This window comes from Gavia stellata, chromosome 1 (genome assembly GCF_030936135.1).
Source record: "Gavia stellata isolate bGavSte3 chromosome 1, bGavSte3.hap2, whole genome shotgun sequence".
NCBI classification, from domain to species: domain Eukaryota; kingdom Metazoa; phylum Chordata; class Aves; order Gaviiformes; family Gaviidae; genus Gavia; species Gavia stellata.
The window spans coordinates 26,793,222-26,809,096 of record NC_082594.1 but is presented as its reverse complement, the minus strand read 5'-3'; the positions used below and the strand labels follow the sequence as shown (position 1 = coordinate 26,809,096).

Below are 15,875 nucleotides of genomic sequence, written 5' to 3'. Positions count from 1 at the left end.
ACAGGATATGTGTATTCTATGTTCTTCTGGTCCACAGTAACAAAAAGAATGTAAGACAGTTGCAGTGCAACAAATCAAACACAATAAACAAATGTATACTGCACTTCATCTTACAGGACCTGTATCGCCCACTCTCTTCGGATGATATGGATTCAGTAGGAGACTCAGTGTAAAAGAGAAAATGGAACAATGTTTATGGTTTGTGATATGGTGAAGGTTTAACATTTTTAAAGAGAATAGCTGCTAATTTACAGTAATAGTGAATCGCACAAAAGAGTTTTGCATATTTAGTATTAAAAACATGGGGCCAAATTAATTGTAGTGGGGGGGTATTTTTGGTTTTACCACTGCATTTTAACGCAATAATTTATAATGAATGAGCCACTGAGTATGTCCATCAAATACAAAACACCGTTGTGCACACTTTAAGGAACAAAGAATGGATAAGGTGGATATAACGCACAAATCCATAGTGGGCACATTTATGAATAGCAGTCTTTTTATCACCTAAGGTACTGATTATATATTCTGGTTTTAACATAGGTACCTTTATGCATTTTGGTACGAACAGTTAATGAATGCTTTGCTTTTACCAGTGAAGAGGTAAAATGCAGCAAAGAAAAAACCTGCCTTATTAAACTGCTTGCACCACGCTGTCTGATCCCGACACACACATTTGGGACACTCTAAGTTTAGTCTTTTTATCTAAATTAAAAGAAAATTTTAAAATCCCATGTGGTCACAGGATAAAAAGTAAATGCTTTCAAAGCAGTGTTCAGGTTCTCTTCACTGCATTACCATTTGCTGACTGTAAACAGAAGGGTGTTCACAGGCAACATGAATGTTTTACCTGGCAAGAGCTGTTAATACTGATCACCCGTGTGTTGCAAGTAAATATGGACAGATTTCTAAACGAGGAAATACGGGGGCCTGCTGGCTAGCAGCGTCATCTGACACACATATGATAACACCATTTGGAAAAACGCATTTTGCCTGAGAAACTAGTGATTATTTTCACTTATGTTAAGGACAGGAACATCTTTTTTTATGTGCTGTAATACGACATTTTATGCATTTTAAAATGACAGCCTACAGAAATGGTGGTACTGTAAATCATCCTCCTATTGACCTAATTTCTCTGTTTTCGTAATTTCTAGAGGTGGTCATTTTGTACATCATGAATATGCAAAACTCCTTTAGTGTTTAAGTAGGTCATGCATTATAATCAGTTGCTTAACAAATATCTACTAATTTTATTTGTTTTCTGCTGCTTTATTATGAGAATCTTGGTCTACTTTAATTTACATAATAGCAGTATTTCCCATGGTATGTTGCATATTGCTTTAAAAATTATCTGTTGTATTTAAGCCCATAGTGTAGTGAACACACATGTTTACTGTCTTATAGCTTTCCTTTCAGTATCTCAAATACTAATGATTTAAGAATTAGAAATTAGTGTAATTCTGATCCTCAACAAAAATCTATAGAGTTTATATTTTTAAGCTACTTAGTGATGATTTAATATATTTTGAAATCAGGAAAATTTACTTAATAGCAGAAAATGTTTAGCTGCTGCATGCCAGCTTTTAAATGTAGTGAAATAATTCCTTTACACTGATCTGTCCATAATAAAATTCAGCAGCTGGAAAATGTTGGCATGTGATGTTATGGCTTCACTGTATCGATATCGTTTTCTTTATGGAGGATGTTTGCAAAAAGAAGTAAAAGGGCAGCAGAATACAAAACTTACCTTCTCTGTTTTCAATACGTGGTTCCAGTATCACCTGGAGAGAAAGTCACTGATCTGGCAGGTTCGCTGAAGCAGTTAGGTCATTCCCTTTTGAAATGCATGTTTTGCGATTCCTGCTTCAGACTTCAGATCTGAAACTGTTCCCAGCAATAGGAACAGTCCCTCCCCATACCCCAATCCTAAGGCTGTCCTGTTCTACTGAAAAAGTTCGCAGCTCTGAAGTTACTTGCATTTTTGCCTGTTATGAGGGAATGTCTTTGTAAAATGTGTTACTTAATCCCAAGAAATGCATATTATATAAAGGTGCGTTGGGATCAGTTTCCAAAAACTCCGACAACTCCACCAGACCGAACAAAACACTTACTGACATTTTGAAAACTGTTTTTTCCTGTGAAGAAAATAAATGCCAGGAATTTTATTTTTCCTTCCCTCTCCCATATAGGCTACTGCTGCTTAAGGCAGTTTATTAAGAATGTTCTGTGCAGGGAGCACAGATTGCCAGCAAACCTGAATCCCACGGCTTTGCTTAGCTGTGGAAAAGAAAAATGGACCTTATATCAGTAATTGTTATCATAGCGAGTTCTCCATCAAGACTGTTTCAAAGAACATGCTAGTCCATAACATTTAATCATTTCAACATATGACTTGTATTAAGGGGCTATTCAGGGGCAGTATGTATCATTAATATTTCATTTAAGGAATGAAAGTCCCTTAGAGATTGAAAAGGTACACTGTTTATAGACTTTGAGATCCCTTTTGTGTGGAATGTAATTCCCATTATACATGAGCAGAAATGAAATGTTTCTTTTGAGCAAGACCAGAAGGTTTCAGTTTATGGGTGAAACTGAAATTGTGTTTCTTGATGCTGTAGTTCTGCTTGCAACAGCACAAGTTTTAGTTTGTCCCTAGATTTCATCGACTTCATTAAATAACGGAATAGCTTAAGCAACTTTATAGTGTTTGAACCTCTTATAGTTCTCTATATGCTGCATTATTTGTGCCTACTCTAAGGTGATTATGATGTAGCTAGAGTCTTGTATAGATTGTGAATGCTTTGCTTCCCTTTGAGCTTTATGAATCCTTGTGATTATTTCCCTAATGCTTTCTGCAGCTTTCTGGGGTTTTTTTTAATCTTTTTTCTTCTTCTTTCATGCAACAAACAGTTCACATGTGAAGCACAGAATGTGTATGTTTATATTTATACACACACGTACATAGATTAATGGCTTTGAAACCCATGCCCAGTTATGCCATATTTGTGGCTTTAAACAAATCTGTGGGGAAAATGTATTAATGGGAGGATGTTCATCATCTGGTGGGATTCACTATAGGTCTGTTAAAGTCAGTGGAGGTGCACCAACCTGTTACTTGCTGAGCAGCTCCTCCGAGGAAGTCAGTACAATTTTAAGAGATTTCATGTACAAACAAGGGCTAAGTTCTGCTCAGTTTGAAGTTAGTGGCAAAACCATGATTGACTCCAAGGTGGGAAGGATAGGACCTTATTCACGAATATGCATACACAGACAAAACATTAATCATAAATTTGAAATGGTATTATTTTGACATGTTCAGACTTTTGTCTCTCTTGAACTGCACTGTTCTGCAGTATATTAAGTCATGCGATATTAGAAGCTCTTTTGTTGAAATCTTCAACATTCATTATCCAATGTGAAAATTGCTTTTCAATTCGTAAAATAATTCAGTGGCAGCACATTATATTTAGTTATTTTTCTCTTTAAACCATTTTCACAGGGCATATATGGCTGTAAAATGAAAATTCTGGGGCATTAATATTGTGGCTATGAATGTATATTATAAGAAAGGATACCTAATGTTAAACAGCCTTGAAGAACACCTGGGTTGAGATCGTGTGGCGTTAACAATTGAAATAAATAACAGTGTTTGCTTTTACAGTTTCATACTTCACACTGCGATGTGAACTTTATGTAGTGCAGTGTGTTACGAAAGTTGTCCTCCAACTCTAAATGTTAAAATGAATTAACAGTAATATAGAAAAGAACCTCTGATCAACCCAAGTTTATTGTTTTGTCAAAAATAGTAGAGAAATTAACAAACAGAAAATCTTTATGGTGCTAAATTACCTCGTCACTTGATGAATACTTAGATTAATGTTTTCTGTGCTTTTTCTTGTGTCCAATTAGTGGAATACAAGCAAATACAAGATTGTTCTTTATTTAATCTTCACAGAATCACAGAAACATAGAATCATTAAAGTTGGTTCAGTTTATCTGTTAGTGACGGGATGAGAACTTGTAACTATGGGTGATCAATAGAAAAATAACCTTACGTCACGCAGCCAGCGGTAGCTTTACATGCAGAGCAAAGTAAGCAAGTGGTTGTCACACTCTTTGAGAATGGGTGTGCTACCCCCCAGGAAACCCCTCCGTTCAGAAAGCAGGGCTTGCCGAGCAGAGCAGAGGCTATTCTGAGCTGTGTTTGCTGTTGTAACACCTTTCGCCTGGCTCCGTTTGCCTCTTTCACCTTGCACCTGATCTCAGACTGGCTGAGCGCCCTAACTCCCCGCGGAAGGCAATGGGTATGTAGATATATGTGTTGTGTACGCACATGTTAGCGAAGGATTCAAAACACACAAGGTGCACACACACATGTTCGTATGTATTTTAGTGTCTGTATTTGCGCATGTTGATTATATTCAAATTTGCTTAAATTAACCCTCAGCAGTGAAGTATGAAAAAAGCTGTGCTGTATTCAGCGTGTACTTATTGTCTGATGTTATATGAGGTAATTAGTTTGTGGTTTGCCCTGCAATACAGTGTTTTGGAATTTGGACTCTAATGAAAGAGGAGCTAACGATGTTTGTGCTAAGGCCTCTTCATTTTGTTAGTTGCACTATGATATTGTAAATATTGGCACATTTACAACATAAGTTTAAGATTTTACAAAGTTATGCATACAATTATTTTTTTTAAAGAAAAGTGCTTGGATATTTGCTTTTTAAAATATACCATTTTTGTATTAATGTGATACAGGAAACCAAAAAGAAAGCTGTTGATTTATCAACAAAAAATGTAAAACTTGCAAAAATAAATGCCGATGAATGTTTTCTTTCATATAATCAGTTGAAGAAAATCACCTTCATTTTTGTGCCATTGTTTCATCATACTGTGTTGTACTTGTGTTTCATGTTTGACCATGTCATCCTGGTTGTAATTTGTTGTTTTGCTAGATTTAACATTACTGTAGATTATTGTAAGCAATGTAATAAATATATTTAAAAAATACATACTGTTCAGTGAGTTTATTTTGGAAACTTGATTAACAGGCTTTAAAAAAATACTTGCAGTTGGTATTGCATGTTCATTTTGGATCAGCATTGTCCATCTAACCGTTCACTTAGTATAAGCATATGGGATTCATGCATCCTAATGAGTTCCTTTAAATAGTAGATGCATTCAGTGCCTTTTTAAATAATAAACTCCGGGCTCTAGTGTGTAAATGCAAAAGATCTTTCAAGGAAGAATTTGGTTTCTAATGAGTCTTTTGGAGACAGTAAATATACCTGCCTTGAATTGCTTCTGGGTAAGTTTATGTGCACATGACGGGATAGATTTGAAGTGGGAAATCAGTAGACTATCCAAAGCAAGGTACCAGCTCCCTGCTGACAACTCAGCTACAGCAGCACTCCTCTTAAGACAAGTATTAGGAAAATATGCCTGTAAAAAGCTGAGAGTACTGAAACATACCCACGGTGTTTTAAAATAAGTACCTTGTTTTCTTGATATATCTTTCCACTCTTTAAAAATACATATCTATAGCCTAGTTTTATTTTTTGTTTGGCAGGGGCGGGGGAAGAGAGATGTTACAATTTCTGACATGTCATCTGCCAGTCTGGTGCTTCAGCTGATGTTCATACACTCTCCTAGAGGGATCTGTGGGCCTGATAGAAGTTCTAGTTTTGAAACTCTCTTGGTTGCTAGTAAGTAGGTCTACCTAAAAAAGGTGTACAGACGTAGAAAGGAAACAGTACTATAGAAATGAGGAAGAGTAGAACAAAATAATTGAGGTTTCTGTCTCTACCAAGTAGCAGTTAAGGGTACTGGGAGAGCTTTTAAAATACAACTCAAATAGATTAAAAATAAAAGCGGTGATTGTGCCGTGCCCTGAATTAGGTGGAAGAAATAAGAACCTCCTTTGAGGGCCTTTCAATTTTTATTCTGTAGCTGAGTGGAAAATTTTACCTGTGTATAACTTTAGAAAAGGAGAAAGGAAACCTTCATATCACATCACTGCACATGTAACTTTTTATGTTAACCACAGTATGGATACAGTAATGACAGGTCAACTTCCGATACCATGAATCTGATACTTTTTTTTTTTTAGATCATCAATCTTTTCTGGAGGATGCCAAAGGTTGAGTGAGCCTACAGCCTGAATTATGGCTCAGCTTTGGAAGCAGCTGTTAGAGCTAGCGGAGGTTAGATTTAAGTTTACTGTTAAATACGGTATAGGAAACTATGTTGGTCTTTCAGAATTGCCTCGTTACACAAATCAAATGAGTGTATAAGCAGTCGATCCTGCAGCTCAGTAAGAGGATCCTAATAAAACAAAGTGCTTCAGCTTGAAAATTTAACTTCAGTCTGTCAGCTCCATTTCCTTGCAAACTCTCCCATTTGTGCCTCTACCCCTCAAAGAAGAAAACCAACACAAGTTCCTGAATGACACACACAGGATTATTGCTTGTGTCATTTGAACTTACCTCTTCTCCAAGCTGTGTAAAACCTGAATTGCATAAATGAACAAAAAAAATTCATTTCCCTATGTAGGGCCTCTCTTAAGTCAAGTGTCTAACAAGACAGGGCAGAGTGTAGAACTGTGGAAAAGTAGCAGGTTTGCATACATTTTTTATTTTTCCTTTCCAGATGAAGCAGTTTATAAATAAATTTGGATCTTATGTGTCAGTTTAGTGCAGTGTCTGAATTTGAAAAGAAAACAATTGCATCATTTCTCTTTCTATACATTGAATTCCATTGGCTTCCATTCTTTCGGCATAAGGATTATGGATTTGATGTTTCTCCATGAAGCAATTTTTTGCCAGCTCTGTACTGTTTACATTAAAACTTTTTTCTCCATCTCAGCTGGCTGGGCCAAAAACTGTAAGCGATTAAATAAAAGAAAATCAAAAACATTTTTTGCTGGATAGAGTTGGGAGAAGGAGTTTCAGTGTAACCCTTTGTTCTCTCTAAATGGAATAATAGAAAAATGAGTTTGTCTTCTTAAAAGTTGCATCAAAATATATTATTTTACTGTTTTAAACCAGCTGTCCTCTTTTTTACCTTTTGTTCTCTGGAGATGTACCATTTTGTTGTATTGACTTACTTATTTCTTGCTTAACACTGTTACATATTACAGGAATTTTTTGAGCCCTTCAAAGTCCTTCAAAACTAATACCTGCACTGGACTTGTTGTCTTTATTTTACCATTAACCATGATGATCTTTAAGGCTAAGGAATTGACAATGTCAGGAATTCATGACAGCTACGTTACAAAGATTATTTATAACCAGACTGAACACTAGTATGGGCTCCAAAAGAGGTGAGCATGGTTGCTTAACTGTTTAGTTTTGGTTTTAATGCTATTTATCCTTGCTGAGTTGAACTTCATCTTACACATATTACTGACATTCATAGCTTTTTGTATGTTTTTTAAATTCTGTAGAATTCTTCGGAATAGAGGAAATCTTAGGAGGCATCATTTAAAGACATTAGTAATTCTCTTATCCTGAGCCTCCTTCCTGAATTTACACTTTGTTTACTAATTTTAATCTTCGCTTCATTAAGCCTGTTTCTAAAAGAGCAGAACTCTCCATGAGATCCAAACTTAGTGTTACACCTGTGTGCATTTCTGTTACTCACATTTCATCCAGATGCTTCCTCCATGCTAGGAAAATACAAAGGAATCTATTGTTGGGAGACTTTGTAGACTCCATATGCGCTAATAAAGGTTTTGAGAGGTTTGGAAAATATAATGCAGTGTTTGGGGTTTAAGATTCAGGAATCTGAATTGCATTAACAAACTTCCTAGTCATACTTGTTTAAGTTTCTTTTCATAACTGCTGATACTGGTAGTCCACAAGAATAGTTCCTGCTGTTTAGATGGAGTGGGATTTTAAGATTAGGACAAAGGTGAGTATGGGGAGAGAGAAATTAGAGTAATATTTATTTTGCTGCCTTTTTTTCATGGATTTAACACAATTTCCACTGAGATACAAACTATTTACAAAACAGTTGCTAAATAAATCTCCCAGTAAGACATGGATGAAACTCTATAGCGCTAATGTTTCCATTCACATCAGTGAGATGTGTGGTGTGCTGGCCATCTGTTATATAAACCTGAATAGGATCTGAAATCCTTACACCAAAGACCTGATTTTTTTATGCCATCGCTTTCATGGAGGTGTGCCATAAAAATGACCATGTGCTGGCAACCTGTGCAACTGGACCCCTTTAAATCTGTGTAAAAGTGATGACATTTCAAGCACCTCAGCATCTCTTAAAATTAAAACAACTAATTACCTTAAGGTCTGTGTGTTGAAGAGATTATATTCTTGCTTAGAGTTTGTTTTTCCCCCCTCCCCGTCTGCAATATCCCTGATGGGGTCCACAGCTGTGAGAGCAACAGCGTGCACGACAGACTGCCTCACGATTGGCAAGCCAACTGGAAGGAACACCGAGACCCACAAGGATTGCTGGACCCGGAGGGCTTTCAGCTTGTGAGAACAACGAGCTAATTAAAGTCTAAATAAACGGAATGTCCTTCTAGCTGAAGTAAAGATAAATAAAGAAATGCCTGCGTGTTGTTCCAGAGGACTGAATAAAGATGAAAATATTTGTGTCGTGTTTACCTAGTAACGTCTCTTTAATTGTGAAAGGGGGACCGTCAGCAGACTTGACGAATATATGCAAATGTACATACAGTTCCTGATTTCTTTTTAATCTGTTGTTTTAATAGGAGGGGTTCAGCAAAGGTAATGAAAAGTATGTGTTTTCTTCATACTTTTCAATTTATTTAAAAATTTTAAAGTTTTAAAAATCTCAGTATGTATTTTTAGCAAATGTCTTCTTAGCTACTGCTTCCTTGTCACTGGCAGTCTCTGCTTCTGCTCACACGCTGGTGCTTCGCACGTAGATCTCACTGAAGGGGCTGTTCGCTTTGTTTGCAGACCTATGGTGCAGTATATGCTACTAATGCATCACTTCAGTTCTTCAGTTATGAATATCATCTTAGCCTTCCTATCCTTACGTAGTGTCAATAAGAAAAGAAATCGGGGCACTTAAAAAATTGATCTCATGTTTTATTTCCTTTAAATTTTCTACGGAGCCCTATTTTTTGTTTGTTTAACTAAACCTAGGCTAAATACTTATTTAGGGAGCTATACCTAAAACAGATATTTAAGAGTGAATTTAATTTCAGTCATGTGTAGACCATTAAGACTTTTTGTATTTAAAGTGAAGCACTTGCTGAAGTGCTGTGCTGAAATGGGCCCTCGAAGGAGTCTAATTTTGGAAAGACTGAGCAGTTGCAGTTCTCAGTTAAACCTTGTCTTGAGGGTCCTTGAGAAACTAGGTTCCCAAATAGAAATTTGAGGCTCTCTAGACACCCATTCTGAGAAGATGTGGCCACCGAGTTAGGTCTCGATTTTCACATCTCCTGTTCTCACAAATGAGAACAATGGGTGTGAGACTCTGTAAAGAGACTGTCAGACTGCTAAAGCAAGCTGCAGCGGTGCATAGTCGGTACTCTTGACCTAACATCTGCTGAAAAGAGTAATCTCACTATTTAAAACACAAAAAACTGAAGAAAGTATTTGTTTGATAATCTATGGAAAATCTAGAACTGAACTTTTTGTGTTGTACCCTTTAAATGTTGTAAAGATTCATTCCTGATTGTATATGTAGCAAATATTAAACGGATTTAAATGGTAATATCTGTAAGAAAATACTGTGGAGTGGGAGAAGAAGTAAGAAATTTGATGCCTGGTTTAGGAAAACAAACAGACGCAGCAGAATGAGTAGAGAAAACATGTTTTTCTGCTTATTTTACAAGCAGGAGTGTAAAGGAAACAATTTTCTCATTACATGTGTATAAAAATAGGCTCTGAGAGTGACTTCTCCAGGCATGAGAAATCCTAGCATTTTCCTGTTACCTTGATCCTCATCTGCTCATTTGTTCAAAAATGAACCAGAGGTAAGTTTTTACTGAGACGTCCCGTAGAGTTTAGCACATACATAAAAATGTCCCAATCATGAAACAAGGGCAGTGATATCTTAGCAAACTGCATAAAATCAGCTCACTTCTGTTGTCAAGAGGCAGCAAAAGTAGTCCAAAAACTGATTAATGCAATTTTTAGTTCTGGTCAAAGCTCAGAAGAAATGCTTGGCTGGATGAAAAGAATGAGCTGGGGTTGATGAAAAGAAAAAAAGGGCAAAGAATCTCTTGGTAGACGGGAAGTGCAAGCTCTCAGGATTATTTAGGGAAAAATAGGCCAAGTTCAGCCTTAGTCTAAATCATCTGACCTTAATCTATTGTGGGAGAAATTAAAAGTTAGTCTGTTCAGATGAACTCAGCATATTGGCCAGCTTTTAACTCTGCTGACTCCCTTCTCCCTGGCTCTGTACTCTGCAAAAATCCCAACTGCTACTTTGTTAGTTATTCTTGCTCCAGTCGTTGGCTGTGCTCTGCGGCAGAGGAGAGAGATCATTCCACAGAAGCTGTATTAAATTTGTAAAGTGGATTGGCACCCTGGTTGTGGGCATCTAGATACCTTGCAAACACAGATAAGGAACTGATAGTGTTAGTTACATGCAGTACAGCCTGCAATTTATGTAATATATAGATTGAAGAAAGTAATGAAATACTGCAGCACTTCGTAACCTTTCAGCATGCGAATTATGTGAACCCGAGAAAGTTTTAGTTTTGGAAATCCTCTGAATACTTCTCACTTATGTTGCAACACGAGGACCTGAGGAAATGCTCAGTTTTGCTGTAAGTTTAAAGGGCCACTGTTACATTTGTAGCTTCTTCTGGTTTCCTTTGAAGATGGGAGAATCCTGAAGATATGTTTATTTAATTGTTATGCAGCAGAGCATAAAAGTTTGGGGTGAAATCCAGTCCATCTCATATGTCTGTGTAGTTGTCCATCTAGAAGTGTGATGAAGCGGTCTTCCTAAAGCACATGCCTAGAGTCCGTACGTAACTGATAGACATTGATAGGTGCTTTGGAAGGCTTCCCTAGTGAGATCCTGTCTGCTATACTTTCGGCATCCAAGCTGCGTGGCTACGAGTCTCCTTCTAGAGACCATAGAGATACCATCCTCCCCCCATTAACTGTATAGACAAACGTAGACACTTGCTGTACAAGTACTTAAAACTGAGGTACAGACTCATGCCTCACGTGAGCTATACCCAATCAAATGCTTCTCCAAAAAAGCAAACGTTATTCACCCCGATGTTTTATTTTCTCCATACATTACCATAATGATTTCTGCCTTCTAGAACACAATTGGGGAGGATTTCACCAGAGGGAGATTTGCAAAAGTGAGGAATTCTGCCCATAACAAAGCCAACGTCAGTCAAAACAGACCTTTGTGCTTGTAGGGGCTGCTTGGTTAATGGTGTTGCTGAGAAAACAGTCTCCTGCCTGCAGAGGGTATACAGCTCCTCAGTTTTCCCTGCCAAAATGTGTGTGGAATAGGGAGAAACTAATGGACCATACATAAAAGCGTTCCTGCACATTGCTGCACATGATGGATCAGGGATATCTCCATGTACACGGCGGTACCAAAAGTGTAATTTCAGTGGAAAAATTGGACTCTCCCCAAGCAGCCACATGTCCCCCCACCAAAGTAAATTGATACTTTCCATAGGGAACGCTGAAGCCTCTCCAGGATGTGTGTCCAGCAGGAACATGCTGCAGGTACTCGTGCTCCTTAAAAATCATCTGTTTTCATTTGTGTCTCTCCATTTCCAGAGCTCCCAACACAGTGGCTCCTCTACCTCATTAGCATCCACCAAAGTTTGCAGCTCTATGGATGAAAATGATGGACCTGCAGAAGGTAACATTTGAAGGCTGACATTTCAAAGCACTCAATGTAGTGATAACAGCAGCTGTGTAGGAAATGAGTCATTCTTCCTGCCAGAGAAGGTGGGAGCGTTCCAGGCTGGATGACTCTCCATGAGGAGGCTCGTCAGTCTTAGCAAACCAGTTAGGTTCACTCTGGATCAGATTTGATCTGGCCATCCTTACTCAGAGGTGGTTTTGGTGCAGGATGCTCTAGATATTAGTTCTGCAGGTGACGCAGTGCTGGCTGGATTATTTCACTAAATTTTTGTCTCCTCTGGCATGGTACTAAAGAACATGCTGCAGTCCTGGGCCTTTACTCAGAAATTACTAGTCTCACGCTGTACTAAGGCTTTGAGCAAGTTGGCTAAGGAATAGTGTCTGCCCCAATACTGCCAGTTCACACGCACATACATGTAAGTGCGTGTGTATGCTCGCGTCTGGCAGTAACTCTTCATGCTGCCTGTGAATTCAGCAAACCCCAGCCTCCTTGTATCATAACATTCACTTTTAATACTAAACAGAAACAAAGGACAGATAAAGATACAGTTAAAAGCATTGTCTTAAAGAGCGTAAATTCAAGTCACATTTTTGAGAGGCTTTTTTTTACGTTACAATATTTATATAGTAGTTTGTATCAGCTGCAGTTTACAGTCAGCTTTTAGAGGCATGTTAGGTATTTGTAACACACTATTTCAAATACATTTAAAAATAATGGTACATGAATGGGTACTAAAACACATGAAACTACAAACTTTTCTGATGCTTAGACACGGTGTAATGCAATTTTACCTAAACATCTGGTGCCCAGGTTGCATGTGAGGTAGTATTATTGAGAACATTTGTTTAAAAACTAAATATTTAATATTGGGGGAGGGGGAGAACTAGCACTTAGCACATGAGGAGTTTTATGGATGTCTCAGTTTACAGGATGTAATAAAATAAGTGCTTGAGTGTTGGGCTTCTTTGGTACATATATTTAATCATGCTGTGTCAAGGAGTTCCAACCTTTTTTAGAGGCTGGTCTGCGCTTGTGCAGATCACAGAGGCCTTTTCATAATTAAAAAAATACAATTTTGGTTTTGTCCTGGGGGCATATTGCAATGGGAATGGTAAACTGTGTAACACTTGAATGGTGGTATGTTTGAGCCCCAGAAGTCTTATTTTTCATTATTGTATCTGTGTGAAACCTGTTGAGTATATACAATGTCAGCAGCATGGTTTCACTGTACAGTAAGTGAGATACTGACTCTGAATGGTTTCCAGGCTCCTAAACCGTGGACTTAAAATGCATGTTATGTGCAACATCTGTGTTTCCTTCACTAACAATAAAAATGTACTAATGATTCTTTCAGAAGTGTTGGAGGAAGGTTTCCAGGTTCCAGCATCGATAGCAGAGCGATATAAAGTTGGAAGGACTATAGGAGATGGAAATTTTGCTATTGTGAAGGAGTGTATAGAAAGGTGAGGAGAATAATATGCTTATTACTGTAAAAATAATCATTAATGTCATGCTTTTTCTAGGTCATGTCTTTATTTGTAGAACATAGGATGTGAAATAAGGTAATGTCTCAATGCCAGATGGAAAAACTAGACTAATGCCCTCTCATATGAAAAAAAGAGAGAGTCCAAGGGCCAATCTATGAATTTAATTCTTTGTGAGTTTTATGGTTTTTTTCTGCTGCACTCCACATGATTTTACCAGTTCTTGTGTTAAATCTTTCTTGTTGCACTGGAAGAACATATTTTCTTGCAGTATGTTCTTGCAGCTCTTCCTTTACATTGGACTGATGAAACATTTCACATATAGGAGCGTTCTGTAGTGGTGGTGGTCAGCACAAAGAGCTGATTTTGGATCCACCTATTCTGCCATCTGACACTGAGGAGTAACCTCTTCCATGTTTATCTTTAATTAAATGGGCATCTACCTCCTGCTTGCCTGCTTTATGCCATTAAATGAGCTCCATCCAACTTTAGCATCCTGCACTGCAGAGGTTAAAATCGAACTTCTTCAGTACCCTTTACTGTTAAGAGGTGAGAATACTCACCCTTAAAGACTGATTTTAGACATCAACTCCGGGTGAGAGAAGTCAGAAGTCACCTCAAATGTCAGTGTTGCTGAAAGTGTCCAGGTTGACTAGCTCGGTTGTCGGTTTCTAAATCTGGTCAGGCAGGTCAGGAACCAGGTTTGAACTGGCTCTACCCAATGTTAAGAGTGTAAAAAATAGGGACCAAAGACAGAAATGCTCTGAGCAGAACTGCAGGTGCCTTTTGGTGGTATTGTTAAAAGTAGGAGAATATGGGGTATAAAAACCAGAAGGTACCTGTATGTGAAATGATTGTTAGATTGCTCATGTCAGATAGTAGCAGTGCAGAGAAGGCAAAACACTGCCAGAGCTGGAGATGTCCAAAAGAAAGAACAATAGAGATGTCAAGATCTGATAACAAAATTCCACGAGTGAAGTTTTATATCTCCTATAACCATATCCTAGAGAGGGGACTCTTACAGAAGCCTGTAACCTCACCTTTGGTCTCAAAGGAAGAACTTTTGCTCTTTAGCCTGTAAGAATGTGTTATTAACCCTAGAGAGTAAGTCAAGATTAGATATCATGGCAGATGATGATAAATTAGCTTGGCTGGTTTTAAACTAGAGTCTCTTTGGAAAAAGGCAGGTCTCACTCTGCATCTGAAAGAGTCTGGCAAATCGGAGACCATGAAGACAGCTGCTGGGGAGGGGGGAAAGAGTGGATTTTGTATCAGCTGACAGTGTGCGTGTGGGTTGTGGGACTTGACCAAAGCTCTTGTGAGGCCTTTACAGTTCTGTCAGAGTGAGTTCGTGGTGGAGCTGGTCATCTGGAGGACGATAGCTGTTCAGATCAAACTGATCAGGGTTTGATCTGAACACTAAACCGGGAAATATGGAAACCTAAAGGAAGCAAAGCAAAACAATATAAAAACAAGAAAGCACTGTAAAGCCCTCTGGAGGGGACATGACTGATGAAAAACATGGGTGAAAACATATGACTAAGAAAAGAGAAAAAGGCAAGCTAAAAGTAAAGTGAGTAGTGACTGAGAGAAACAGATTACAAAGCAAAATAAAAAAAGGTTGAGGTTTTGATACACTGTCATTCAGCTGAAAATGCCAGTTGTGCTGAGAGACAGTTCAAATGTGCTAGTGTGCATTTTACAACTCTTTCTCAAGCGCAGAGAAAAGACATGAACAAAATTAAATATAGATCTCACCACACCTAAAAATAATACTGATTACGATAGCCTTGAGAGCTTAAATGAAAACTGTTTCCTGTCCTCTTGTCTATCCTTCTGGTCCCAGAAGTATCCGATAACACGATGTATCTAGTGAATATGTGCTCAAATAGCAGGATTACTCAGGTATTCCCAGATACATACTCTTATGGTCTCTGAGCTATACCATTCCATAGATCCCATTTATGTCAGAGAGTTACTACTTTGGGAGAGCTTGAAAATTAAAGTAGAATTATTTCTGTTAGTTTCCATTTCTAAACCAGTATACCCTTGCCATCACAAGTGTTGGAGGAGAAATTAAAGGCTCAGAGGGTAAATTAAAGCCAGTACATGTAAAACCCCTTCAAAAACATTCTTCACAGTCTTTCTAAGCAGAAAACACCTCACTTCAAAGTCTGATATGTCCATCATTTGCAGAGCCAGAATTGATGGGGTGATACTTGGGACAGAGGACTTTTCCACTTTTCTTCTGATGTACAATTCCTGTATGCATTAAACTTCAAAGAAGTAGCGCCATGAGGTGTTAAGCAAGTAGGAATGGGTCTTGTTACACATCTTCACTGATCACATGGGTACTTCTTCTCCATAGCTGTGGAGACCAGCCCGTATGCACTGGTTAGCCACTCTGATGCTTCAAATGCGTTCATAGGCATTTTCCTCTGACAAGAAACGGTCCAAATAAAAACAAAAAAACATCTTCAAAATTTTCACATGGGGACTTCTAAATCCCATTCTGTGCATCTGTGAATGCACGGGCGCACA

General features: G+C 38.0%; 1 protein-coding gene across 9 annotated transcripts in view; it reads left to right on the top strand.

Moving 5' to 3' along the window:
• Positions 1-15,875, top strand: part of DCLK1 (doublecortin like kinase 1) — a 249,647-nt gene that overhangs the window by 191,900 nt on the left and 41,872 nt on the right. For 7 of the 9 annotated variants that reach the window (XM_059816205.1, XM_059816228.1, XM_059816197.1 and 4 more), the window contains one exon: positions 117-173. In XM_059816205.1, coding sequence (XP_059672188.1) covers positions 117-173 — 57 coding nt within the window. Of the gene's footprint in view, positions 1-116; positions 174-11,759; positions 11,845-13,204; positions 13,314-15,875 lie in introns of those variants that run through there. The other 2 variants (XM_059816171.1, XM_059816180.1) reach the window with 1 other exon arrangement.